The sequence below is a fragment of the Penicillium concentricum genome, assembly GCF_028827145.1.
Source record: "Penicillium concentricum strain IBT 3081 chromosome Unknown utg000002l_segment0_segment0, whole genome shotgun sequence".
Lineage (NCBI taxonomy): Eukaryota > Fungi > Ascomycota > Eurotiomycetes > Eurotiales > Aspergillaceae > Penicillium > Penicillium concentricum.
The window spans coordinates 7,799,690-7,812,305 of record NW_026622755.1 but is presented as its reverse complement, the minus strand read 5'-3'; the positions used below and the strand labels follow the sequence as shown (position 1 = coordinate 7,812,305).

General features: G+C 49.8%; 6 protein-coding genes across 6 annotated transcripts; 4 read left to right on the top strand and 2 right to left on the bottom strand.

The window, feature by feature from the left end:
* Positions 1 to 260: 260 nt before the first annotated feature.
* fgaDH (chanoclavine-I dehydrogenase easD) lies at positions 261 to 1,123 on the top strand (the record flags this gene model as incomplete). Its single annotated transcript, XM_056724426.1, has 2 exons — positions 261 to 849; positions 927 to 1,123. 2 exons carry the CDS (start codon positions 261 to 263, stop codon positions 1,121 to 1,123), a joined length of 786 nt encoding a protein of 261 aa, XP_056580676.1.
* A 1,216-nt stretch (positions 1,124 to 2,339) lies between these two features.
* Positions 2,340 to 3,610, top strand: easM (cytochrome P450 monooxygenase easM; the record flags this gene model as incomplete). Its single annotated transcript, XM_056724425.1, has 3 exons — positions 2,340 to 2,391; positions 2,499 to 3,104; positions 3,189 to 3,610. 3 exons carry the CDS (start codon positions 2,340 to 2,342, stop codon positions 3,608 to 3,610), a joined length of 1,080 nt encoding a protein of 359 aa, XP_056580675.1.
* A 706-nt stretch (positions 3,611 to 4,316) lies between these two features.
* On the top strand, positions 4,317 to 5,783 carry fgaAT (fumigaclavine B O-acetyltransferase easN; the record flags this gene model as incomplete). The annotated part of the gene is made up of 1 exon (XM_056724424.1): positions 4,317 to 5,783. The coding sequence occupies one exon, from the start codon at positions 4,317 to 4,319 to the stop codon at positions 5,781 to 5,783; it is 1,467 nt and encodes a 488-aa protein (XP_056580674.1).
* Positions 5,784 to 6,272: 489 nt separating this feature from the next.
* On the bottom strand, positions 6,273 to 6,824 carry N7517_006693 (mitochondrial 54S ribosomal protein bL31m; the record flags this gene model as incomplete). Its single annotated transcript, XM_056724423.1, has 1 exon — positions 6,273 to 6,824. One exon carries the CDS (start codon positions 6,822 to 6,824, stop codon positions 6,273 to 6,275), a length of 552 nt encoding a protein of 183 aa, XP_056580673.1.
* Positions 6,825 to 7,164: 340 nt separating this feature from the next.
* Positions 7,165 to 8,133, top strand: N7517_006692 (flavin reductase family protein; the record flags this gene model as incomplete). The annotated part of the gene is made up of 2 exons (XM_056724422.1): positions 7,165 to 7,216; positions 7,277 to 8,133. 2 exons carry the CDS (start codon positions 7,165 to 7,167, stop codon positions 8,131 to 8,133), a joined length of 909 nt encoding a protein of 302 aa, XP_056580672.1.
* A 586-nt stretch (positions 8,134 to 8,719) lies between these two features.
* Positions 8,720 to 11,779, bottom strand: N7517_006691 (uncharacterized protein; the record flags this gene model as incomplete). Its single annotated transcript, XM_056724421.1, has 2 exons — positions 8,720 to 10,035; positions 10,093 to 11,779. The coding sequence occupies 2 exons, from the start codon at positions 11,777 to 11,779 to the stop codon at positions 8,720 to 8,722; spliced, it is 3,003 nt and encodes a 1,000-aa protein (XP_056580671.1).
* Positions 11,780 to 12,616: the final 837 nt, after the last annotated feature.

The window sequence follows — 12,616 nt, the reverse complement described above, 5'->3', positions numbered from 1 at the left end:
TTGCATGCTTTTCCATTGTTTCGGCAATCCTTCGTGATGGGAATCCACAAGCAAGGGTTACTCAAAGTAACATCGCTAGTAATAGGAACCATCTCAAGAGACTCTCTTAACCTATGCATTATAAAGAGCGCTAAAAGATACTGGTAGGGCGAGTTGAACGATATACTACCAAATTTGCTCCTGCCAAATCACAAGGAGCGTGCAAGAAAAGATCTCAAGGTCACATAGTAGAGCTGCATCTTCAAGAATATCGCTACACGATGACCCGAGTCACATCCACAATATTTTGCATCACTGGCGGCGCATCTGGCATTGGTGCCGCGACATGCCGCCTTCTTGCTGAACGAGGTGCCACGGTTCTGGCAATCTGTGATATCTCGTCCAAGCGCTTCGACGATGTCAAACTTTCCATCGAGAAGGTTAATCCTTCAACCGAAGTACACTGCACTGTCGTTGACGTGACATCTTCGGCGCAAGTTACGCAATGGATTCAGAGTGTTGTGTCTCAATTCGGTGACCTTCACGGAGCCGCCAATGTTGCTGGCATAGCTCAGGGTGCCGGCTTGCGAAGCACCCCTACAATCACAGGGGAGACGGACGATGAATGGCACAAAATCCTGGATACAAATCTGAATGGGGTGTTCTATTGCACGCGTGAGCAGGTGCGGGCAATGAAGAGCCTTCCCCCAGGTGATAGGAGTATTGTCAATGTGGGCAGCATTGCGGGCTGTTCTCACATGCCGGATGTCTATGCATATGGTACCTCCAAGGGCGCCTGTGCTTATTTCACACATTGTGTGGCCGCTGATGCAATCTCCGTGGGCATTCGGGTGAACAATGTCTCCCCAGGTGAGCTACTTCTCTTTTATCCCCCCCCCCTCCCCCAAGTCCCCTACCAGCCTGCTGACAACCAATACACGTTCCAGGTGTTACAAACACTCCCATGCTCCCGCAATTTGCTCCAAGTGCAAAGACATTTGAGGAGATTGAACAATCGTACAAAGCGGAAGGGCTTACCTTGATCGAACCCGAGGATGTGGCTAGAACTATTGCTTGGTTGCTGAGTGGGGACTCACGGCCGGTATATGGGGCCAACATCAATGTCGGCGCCTGTCTCCCCTGATTGAAGTGGACTTCTATGTTCAATCGAGTCACTAGAAGAGTTTGGGGTGATATGGCCTTTTGTAGATAAGTTACGCGAAGTTGGACAGGTTTATCTAGTGTTGAGTATCATTGCAAACAATGCAGCACTCACTTTCCCCCACTACCTGAAGTATTAGGCAGCGTGCCAGCTTCATGATTCAATCTTATCACGTGAACGTACAAATTAGTGAAATAATTCTCGCCGTTCCAATGTCTCTCCCCGCTTGACTATGCTGAAATTCCGCATGTGCTACGAAACATTCTTAGATCGTTCATTCTCGTTTTAACGGCTGAAGCATCAGAAAAATATGAAAGGTGTAAAGGGTGACCGGAGTATTACGGATCATCTAGCCCCCTTGCGTTCTACGGGCCTTCATTAAGTCTAGTTAGTGAATGTGCGGTGAAATGGTCTATAAGTGCTGTTGCTTCCTATCTAAATAAAACCCCACGAAGAACTAATCGTACACTGCCGTCCTCGTGCGGGTCATTCTCGTCCACGATGGAAGGTTTATCCAAGTTGGACTTGCTCAGTCACGGAGGGCATGACCTTGGAGAATCTTCGCTGCTTTTACCGAAGCTCTTTTGTCTCATCCTAGCGGTGTTTGTATTTCGATTTCTCTGCCCATCTTCAGAAAACTCCGCGTTTCCCACCATTAATAGTAAAGGGGTTCTGAACTTCAGCGACCGGCAGGTAGTCAAGGATTTTACCACAAAAGCTGAGGAGCTCATGAAGAATGGTTTGAAGGTGAGTAGGGCATCCTCACGCAATAGGCGTACTGCCTATGATATGCTAATCTCCGTTAATACCCATTCTCTTTGATTCAGAAGTATGATATTTTCCATATAATCACCGGCATTGGTCCGATGACTATCCTGAACCCCAGATACACCAACGAAATATACAAGGACAAACGTTTGAGTTTTATGGCGGTACTGGCCAAGGTAAAGAGATAAAGTGAACAAGTGATGCCCGGTGAAGGGTATAAATTCGCAAATGTCTGACAAGAGCTTAGGAAATGTTCCCGGAATACCCTGGCTTTGATCTCTTTAGAGAAGGGACGGATGGGAGTACGGTCATACAAGACGCCGTCAAGTTAGGATCAACCCGGTGTTTGAGTACGTACCGAATCCCCATTTTCAGAAGGGCAAGCTCATCCTTTTTCTTTTTCGACGCTACAGGTAATTCCACCAGACTCATGTCAGGGAAGGTTGGTATTCTACTCGAAAAAGCCTGGGGCGATGAGTCGAGTAAGCGTCCCTGTGCTCCCTCCAGGGCTTTCTCCAGCCGGAAAGATAGCCTCATGGGGCACGTGCCGAGTACTTAATGCTGGAACCAGCCCACTGACTACCTGCAGATTGGCACAATGTGGTCACAAAATCTTCCGTCCACGAAATCATCGGCCATATATCGGCCTTTCTATTCTACGGGCCGGAATTATCCAAGAATCAAGAATGGCTGGAAGTCACAGAAGAGTATACTTCGATTGGATTTGAAGCAGCACGCGAGCTACGCCTTTGGCCCCATATTCTTAGACCCTTTATTCACTGGTTTCTGCCCTCTTGTCGTCGACTGCGGTATCTTGCCAGGAGAACACGGAGCTTGATCGAGCCGGTTATCGCCGCTCGAGAGCTCGAGAGCTCCAGACGTGAGGCAGAGGGCCAGGAGCCACTCACATACGACGACGCGATCGAATGGACCAAAAAAGCTGCCAAGGGGCGTCAGTACGATGCGGCGATGAGCCCGTTGCTTTTCTCGATCAATGCCCTCCACACAACCACCGACCTATTGACGCAGACCCTTCTAGACCTCAGCACGAGGCCCGAATTGATCCAGGCCCTGCGTGAGGAGGTCATCTCAGTTCAACCCCAGGAAAAATGTTGGAAGAACTCAATCCTAGGGCAACTACGGCTGATGGATAGTGCCGTGAAAGAAAGCCAACGACTGAAACCCACTGAGTCGAGTATGTATGCCCCTACTTTTATCTTCGTGCTGCTTTCCCAAGTTGTACTTTAGCTATATGCTGATTTATTCAACGTTAAATTAGTCCTTATGAGAAGGTCCGCGATGCAAGACATTACCTTCGCGGATGGCACCCAAATTCCCAGAGGGACAGTGCTCGGCATCCCCATCTTCAACATGCGAAACCCAGAAATATACCCCAACCCTGACACATACGATGGCCATCGATTCATGAAAATGCGGAAGGAGACTGGCTCTGATGGAGTAAGCCAGCTTGTTGCGACAAGTCCAATTCATTTGGGTTTTGGTCATGGAATCCATGCATGCCCAGGGCGGTTTCTTGCAGCAACCCAGGTTAAAATCATACTCTCCCATATGGTGATGAAATATGATTTCAAGCTGGGTGATGGCTCAGAGACGAAGTTTGATTCTTTTGGTATAGAGTTAATCTCAAATTCGGAAGCGACACTGGCAGTCAGGAGAAAGGAAGACGAGGTAAAATTCTAGAAAATCGTGATCAGCCTCACTTAGTGCACGAGCACTTAGATAAACATGATTACCTTCAGTTCAAACCATACATGTTTTTACCAGGCACAAACAACACAAAGATTAAACTATGATCTATTCTTTGAGGTGGAAATCTATCTCACATTTATTGATCTTCTGTAAACGCAAGGAAAGTGCTGGGGGTCGACAGCACATCCCACGGAATGTTTTCAGCTCTCATGGTTCCAACGGAACGGTAGCCCTTGACATGGATAGTAAGCGATGCAAGGTATATGAGTCCTCTGAAAATGTGCTTGTTTGCAAAGCTGTGCCTTCAAGTGCCATAGCTCCCCCAGATGCCGAGCCCTAGTATTGTATTCCATGTCACATAAAGCTCGCATGCCAAAGAGCACAGCAATGCAAGGATGGTAGACCTGACCCCTATACCGCTGCGTACCGCGTACTTCCTGTGGAATGAATGCATCTTCTCTGGATTCACAAGTATATTAGCGGTGAGAACAATTTAGTATGAGATACTCTTTGCAAATGCTTCAGCATATTTTGGACTCTGCAAGGGATTCGGAGCTTTATCCGCTTTTAATATTCGCTTTTAATATGTGGAAGACACTCTCCTTGCAAAATGGCTTATTATTACAAACACCGCAGTAGTTTCTGGAGCCTCATTAAAAAAAAAAAAAAAACATAATTTACCTATTCTCACTTGGAGATGAAGCAACAACCAGTTTTCAAATCCTTCCGTTTGAGTCCCGTGGACCATACTCTGCCCAAAGTCTACATTTTCAAGACCTTGTATTTCCGCCCAGTGGATAACATAAACAGTCTTGCGCGCCTCCGAGATGGTATAGACCGTCTGATATCATGTCTGGCTTTTCTCTCTGGAGAAGTTGTACCATGTGCGGATCTCCCCGATAAAATTGGGGTCCTTCAAGTGCAGATGCCTGGTCTCTCTCTCCAAGACATTCCCATGCTCTTGGTCAAGTCCTTTCCCAACAATGCATGGACAGGGGGATCGAACAATTATCCTTCACTATATCATCCGCTCCCGGGTTTTATTCCGCCATCGAAGCCCAGACCTGTGGTACGCTTCCAGGCCAATCTCCTGGCTGAGGGACTCGTGCTATGCATGGGTTACAACCATGCTGTTTTTGATGGCACAGGCGCGGGTTATATCCTTGAAATGCTGGCCGATTGCTGCCGTGCTGAGCCTGCTAGCATAGTTTCTCTTCCGACCACTAGTGAGGTTGAGTCAAAACTACGCGTGATGCTGTCCGATGCAGCAGTAGCACTTGCGGATGATTTTCAGGTGGAAATTCCCAGTCACTGCGTGCACACGGATATAGATCCCGAACCATTCCCTGCTATGCTCTGCAATCAGTCGTTCCTGCTGTCTTCCGAGAGAATCGATTGTATGCGAGACGCATGCAACGGCCTTTTACCACATCTTGTACAAACATACAGATGCCTTCATGAGTTAGTTGTCCATCCGGACATGAACTGGCCAAAATTTCTCTCTAGTAATGATGTCCTGACCGCGTTGCTCGCGGTAAGTGTCGAAAAAGCCAGGACAGCAGCAGGAGCCCAGGGGCAAAGGAGCAATAGCCTTGCAATGGCGGTGGAGTTTCGAGGACGATTAAAGGGCATGCCGGCGCATTACCTTGGCAACCTGGTGACCACTGTATGGGCAACTCACAATCGACCAAGTGAAAATAACCCGGATACGATGGCTCCAACAACTCCAACATTTAATCTACCAGGTATCGACCAGGATGATCTCCTTTGGATCGCCCATGTTGCTTTCCGTGTCCGGCTTGGGCTGAATGCTATCAGTGACGAGTATATACGTGGATTGGTCCACTACCTGTACAGTCAGGATGATTGGGGCCAAATCGGTATTCCCTTTACCGACCCTATTTTCATCAGCAGCTGGCGGCATCTGAAAGTTTATGAGCTGGACTTTGGTCTAGATATTGGGCAGGTCGAGAACTTTGAAATGGACGTCGGCAACTCGGATGGCGTATGCATTGTTATGCCAGCTCATCATAAAAGAGCTGGCGGAATGACCAAAAAGGCTCCATGGGACATTCGTTTTATCTTGAATCCGGAGGTCATTGAACCCTTGATCAATAACTCACTCCTTCTTTGGGCTGTGGCGAAGGGCGTTTCCAGTCGTTGATTATTAGTGGAATGTGTGTAGGAGGCTGAACTCCATGAAAGGACGGACGAGTTGCGCCTCGCGTCCTCTTTCTTCGTTCTTTTGTTCTGACTGGCGTGGCAAGATAACTATGACCAATGGCATAAGGTTATAATTCCACTACTGTATCTTCGCCTTCTGCAGATTATACCTTCCTCAAATAAAGGGGAAATGGTTACTATGTCAGCTCGCAGTATTATCGCGCCTACTCTGTATCCTAGAGAATTACCATTTTGGATATTCCAAGTTCGGCTATACACAGGAGCAGGAGCCTAAGCGCCCTCATAAAAGCGGCGGCACCCCGATCGGGAAATTCACGACCGTAGCCTAAAATCCGGTACATACAGGTACATATGTATATTATACAAGATCAAAAACACAACAAAAAAAGAAACAAAAAGAAAGAATCCCAACTCCCATCCAAGCGGCAAAACCAGAACAACCTGATTCAACCCAAGAATCCCAAACCCACTATTTCTTTCCAGTGAACTTAGGGGTCTTCTTCTCAGGCGGGGGCGGCGCCTCATTCTGTCCGAATGCACTAATCAAATCAAGCAAGTTATCCTCCTCTTCCTGGTCAGCCTTAGCCTGAGCCTTAGCCTCCGCCTCCGCCTGCTTAGCAGCAACAGGGTCCTTAGCCGCCTCTTCAGTAACAGGCGCGTTGGCATCAAAGCTGCGACCGAATCTGGCACGGAAAGCAGCCAGACGGCCGGCCTCGTCCTCCTCGACATTCATCAGCTTGCTGCTGGACGGGTTCCAGAGGAGGGAGTTGCGCGTGTCGCGCGTGGAGCGGTAGATTGGGGCCGGGGAGGTGGTGCGGTGCGTGAAGGTGCTGCCGTCCGAGAGAGTGATGAGCTGTGTGAAGGTGTAAGGGCGCTTGGGGCGACGGAGGAGTGTTGCGTGTCGGCATTGGGAGCAGACGAAAGTTGTGCTCGATTGCGTGGGGAGTCTTGTAGGGAGGATGGTGGTTGTTGAGTTGGTGATTGTGGCCGCTGTGCGGCGGAGGGAGGTGTGCATTGACATGTTGGATGGGTTTGTTCGGCAATGCCGATTGGAAATAGTAATGGGGATTGTTCGGGTGGGCGGAGGTTGACGGGGTCGCAATGCTATCGGGGAGGTTGCGGAGGTTGTGAAGTTGATGCTATAGCAGAGAAATTATCGCGGGTTATGTAAGCGGGTCTGTTCTTTTCGGGATTTTCATAACGATGTTCGGATGACTTCATACTGCCCCATGTCTCTGTGAGTCTCTCTTTTTTATCTGGTGGTTTAGACATGAATTGGCAGAGTCTTGATATCTGTGATTTTGTGCCCTCCGTGATCCCCTGAGCACCTTTCAAAGCTCCGTCAATTGTAGGCCGCCGGGATGAAGCTCGCCTTTCCAGTCGCGCATGGGACTGCTCGGACAGGACTCGGAGGTAGGTTGTCATGATGTATTTCCAAGTGTTTCTGTCAATTTTACTAATGGGAACCGTTAGAACTATTATGCATTAAGAACTATACACCCCTGTTCCTGGGAACATCTCTTTCCCTCGGCACATCTCCGGCTGTACCATATACCCAATACCGATCACGATGCGATCGACGATATACCAGCAACTCCACAGCCCCTTTAAAAGCAGATGACCGTGTAGGGCAGGTCAATACCTCATGCCATGCAGGCAAAGTCCCAAAACCGCCAACACCATCAACATATATATCCGATCAAGTCCGCCTCCTCATGCGTCGAGTCCCCTACCCCGTCGCAATCATAACAGCAACCGATCCCTCCGGTCCAGAAAACACAACCTCCTTCCGTGGCATGACCGTCTCCTCCTTCAGCACCGTCACTCTCACTCCACACCCTGTGATCTCGTTCAACGTGCGCCGCCCATCGGAGACATTGAATGCGTTGCTTGCTTCGCGCCGGTTTCTGGTTCATTTGCTTGCACCGGGCCCAGCGACTGCTACTTTAGCCAGGGATTTCTCTAAGGGTAATGTCACCCTCGCTGCTATGTTGAGGGGACATGGACAGTTTGAGTTCGCGGCTTTGCCTACCGAGGACGAGGACGGATCTCCTCAAAGACCGCTTCCTATTCTTAAGCGGAGAGCGGAAGCAGTAGCTGTGAATGATGGTGTCGACTTTCCTTTCGTTTTTGAATGTACCCTACATCCGGAGAAGATCGATGTCCATGATCACTCGATTGTGCTGGGTACTGTTGTTCGGACGATCGAGGGCTCTGGGTCTGTTGAGGCGCAGGGACTAGATGGCAAGGTCTTGGATGAACATTCGCCTGAGCGGCTTTGTTTAGCGTATGCAAATACCAAGTTTTGGAAGATGGGGGGTGAACTTTGAGCTGGCATGTCTAGTTCATGTGAGCCCTGGATGAAGAATGCTTCATCGCTTATGCCCTCCGGCAAAGCACTGTATTATATATATATATTTGGGAATATGGCGTTTGAGCTGTATATAGACTTTTGATTAGACATATGGTATCACAGCCAACTTCCACGGCCTATCCACCATATGATCCTACAGTAAACATGGAGAGATGAAGATGAGAAATGCTTTCATGATATTGATGCGTCTACGCTTTTTGTGAGAGAGAGTATACAAGAACCGAGTATAGAACACTTTTTGTTTTCGGTGTTAGGAACAGAGATGCCATGTATCTCACTTCGATCAAATTCGTATAGTTGCTATCTCATCGCGAGATGCATGCCACATACCGCAATGGCTCAAGAAACCAGGAGCCATCACAGTGCAGGCCGACGAGAAAGAGATTGACTAGTACAAGGCGGGAATCCAACCAGACGGAACCAAAAGTACGGACGCACAACACTTGAGGCCACTTCTCGTAATACAAGTATGCAAGTGAGATCGAGCACCGGTTTGACAGCGCGGCTAGGCATTGAGACCACTGAAGCAACCGCCGAGAGAACTAGTCTCGCGACGAGTGCGGACTGCCGGTCCCACTGCCACTACCGCCACTACCACTACCAGTGCCACTACCTCGACTTACTGCTCGCTGGAAAGGACTCAAAACCGGACGGCCACCTTGATGCAGGAAACCATTTCCATCGGACCCAGGACGAGGCTTAGTCTCACCAAGCAACTCGGACAGGTCCAGCTGGAGAGCTGGCAAGCGATTCGCGTCCAAGAAGTCAGAGCCGTATTGGCTGCTGCGAGTGGAGCGATTGGAGAAGGAACGATCTCGGTGGTTGATGCTGACGTCTGGCCCGAAGTATGAGCCTGCGTTCCCGATAGGAGAGGTTGGAAACTGTGGGAGGAAGGGAAGGTCTTGCGATGGACTAGTTGGATTTGACGGCATTTCGTAGACTGGAGAAGACGAAATCTGCAGGGGACTAGACCTCGCAGGAAAGCTGAGACCGCCTAACAGAGAGCGAACGCTAGGTGCAGTGGTGGTAGATGCGTTGAATGACGGACCACTAGTCTCGGGCATAGGATTGGTTCCTGGCAAGTTGCCTTCGGGGGTGAGAGGACCCGACTCGAGGAGCATCTGCTGCTGTTGTTGCTGAATGGACTGCTCAATTGCAGTTGCCTGCTGCCATAGTTGACTCGTGCGCAGTTGGAAATCCTGCACAGATTGGCTGATGCTCGCAAATTGCTCATGGAAATTGGTCTCCATCTTTGACTGGTCCTGCTCCCTGGCAAATTGTTCAGCAGCACGGCGTTCTCTCTCGTTCAACCCTTGGGCGTTGGCCGAGATAATACGCTCATACTGCTCGTTCACCCGAGTGCGGCGACCCTGAAGACGCTCTCGCTTCTGGACAGCCTGAGTCAATTCCAACTCCAGTGCCGCTACCTGCTGAGCTGCAGCAGCCCGAGCAGCAGTAACCTCTTCCTTCGTCAAATTAAAAGCCTCCACCTCACGTTCGAAATCCGCTTTGTGCGCCGACCATTCTTCCATCTCCTCTTCGGGGACATTTTCCATGGTGTCGAGTTGTACCTCTAGCGCCGCAGTAGCCTCTTCGGTTTGCCGGATGTTTCGTTCTAGTTGAAGTGAACGCTGCTTTTGGCGATTCTCGTCATTTCCGCTGTGGAGGCGAGCATTGAAGTTCTCGAGTTCTTTCCGGATTTTCGAGATAACGGTTTTGTGGTCGTTCTTCGTCTTTTTCAAACGGTTGCGCTTTTCATTCAACTTGGATTCCGCATTGCTGATAGAGTTCTTGAGCGTCGTTGTTGGGGATGATGGACGGTAGGTCGGCTGTGGGGGTGTCGATACCGTGGAAATGACTGTTCAAGCAATGAGATGATTGAAAAAAGAGATGTTGAGATTTAACGTTAACTTACCTTGCTCTGTGTCAGTCGTTGTAGGGGTCTTGACACTCATGACACAGATTTCCTCGTCGGTATCGCTTCGTACAAATGCGCATGTGTAGGCGCAGTTGGGAGCAAGTCCAGCAATCTCGCCCCGCCATTGGACAACACTCGGACCCTTGGCGTCTGAAACCCTGCATATCGAAGCGGTAGCCCAGAGCGCACCATTGACACAGACGTAGAACGGTTCCATGTCTCCCCCCAAACGGCCGGCTTCAAAGGAACCCGACACAGCGGGGTCATCGGTGAATTCACCCGCAGCGAATTTGATCGAAGAGCTATCCACATCCGTAATCCATATTAACCCGTCGTCGAGAGAAACACCTTGCAGATCCTCCTCCGTCATTGTGAGATTGCGGGCTGTCTTAGAAACAGCCCGCGAATGTTCATATTCCCTCATCACCGTGACCTTTGTACTGGCAAGTGCAGCCCAGAATGGCTGTCGGCTCCGAACTTGATTGGCTTGTCGTCTGCGTTTCTTGGCTGAGGTAAAACGATCCTTTCCGTCTTTCAACTGACCGTCAGGTCCCACGAAAGAAGAAGAAACACTGGCAGCTGATTCCAGAGCAGAATCGGCTTGTCCTTGTGACCCCGCAGAAGCCTCCGTATCCCCCCGCTTGCCGGTCCGTAATGGTGTTGGTGACCGATTCTTGGCCATCGAACGTCGTGCCATGGCGGTTCCAGCTTGTGCTAAGATATGCACCGCGAGAAGGCTGCGGAGCCAGCTGGGAGAGGTCTGTTCTTCAGAGCGTCGGAACTCGGCGGGTAGCAGGTGCGAGTATTGGGAGAGGAGATCGGGACTGAGCAGTTTAGCAGAGACAAGATGACCCAAGACAAAATCCTGGATGCCTTTACTGCGAACAAGATGAAGAAGTAGAACAATTCCGACACAGAGAGCATTGACCCCGCCGTTCTTTCCGGAACCCCCGCCACCCAGGGTGATAGCAACCTGGACATGAGCGAGATCGATGGCAAAGTTTTGCGCCCAGGTCCACATGAAGAGGCCCCAGAGAAGTATGCAAAACCCATCCATCGCAATCATTGTCCCCAGAGATGGCGTCCCAGCCGGACCTTGAAAAATATCGAAGTTCGACGACAAAGAACCGGCCGCGGCGCCGCTCGGGGGCATGAAAGTCAAAGAGGCGAACAAGAACTGAACCAGAGTCAAGACCATCGGTGGAAGCTGGAGCAAAAAAATCAAGATGGCGATAGTGTCGTACATGGGGCACGATTTGAGGATAGTGGATGCGAGTTGGAGCGGATTGATCGAGGCATTGGATCCGGATCGTTTCGAGTTTCCATTGCGAGAGACATGACCTGCCATGCCACCATTCTGGGCGACATCGCCGTTTTCCTGCGCGGATGCCATTTCTCCACCCTTGCTATGTCCATTCAACATCCCACGCACATTGCCATCTGCCTTTGTACTATCCCCTCCTTTGCCGGAAACTGTCGGGGATGTCACGGCGGTATCGCTAGTAGACCGCGCGGAGGATAGATCGAATTGAGCGGACGCGCCCGGACCGGTAGCAGAGCCGTTTCCCGAGTTGCCGTTCAGATGGCCGCTTGACTTTTGCTTGGTTACTTTCTTGCCGGGACCGACAAGGCCATTCTCCTGCCGATTGCTCTGGTTCTTCCTAGCTGCAGCGGAGCGTGTCATGGACAAGGGAGCCCGAAACCCAGGTCCGAGTCAGCTTGGCGGGATGAAGCCAAGGACTGGGACCAGGAAAAAGGCGAAAACGGACTAAAATTGAATATGGTGGGGGAAGGAAATGGTGCAGATTGGTTCGTATTGTAATGAAGATGAGAAAGAGAAAGGAAGTAAATGTATAAGGAAAGTGAGAAAAGAGAGAAGGACAAGAGACGACGCTCTACGTGGAAGCGTGAAGGGGAAAAAGTGCCTAGGTGGAATTGTATGAGGTTCGAAAGAAACAGAATTGGTATTGGTATTGTCATTTGCCGTCGATCCCTGGTGCCTTTTGGGTAGGCGGTACCTGACTTCAATACCATCCGCCACTATTTCACTTTGGTACTGTGTACTTGGCAGATTGCAAATTCAGAAGCTCTGTAATATCTTCTTTGTCGATCTGGAGGTTTCTGCATGGAAAATCCCATTCAACACAACCCACATGCACTGCCAAGCTTTTCTTGCTCTGAACGTATCTTACGATACCTTCAGGGCTTATTGACAGGTCACGCCCCCTAGGAGCTACAACGGCTGCAGTTGCCAAGTCATGCAACGCGGATACCTACACGTCGGCCAATCCTAAACATATTTCTCTAGACAATTTTACGTTACGGAGTGGTCTCGGTTGCGTCGGCATTATAACTTTCCCCGAAATGCGGATGACTAGCGCTGATAAGCTGAAGACTACGGAATACAACCTACGATGTACAGATCAACTTGGAAGCCTGTTCATATCCCCGGTCCCTATTTGCTATATTATACTAAACTGACTAACTGGGTTGTCGATCGACGTTTTTTTTGACCCGTCTG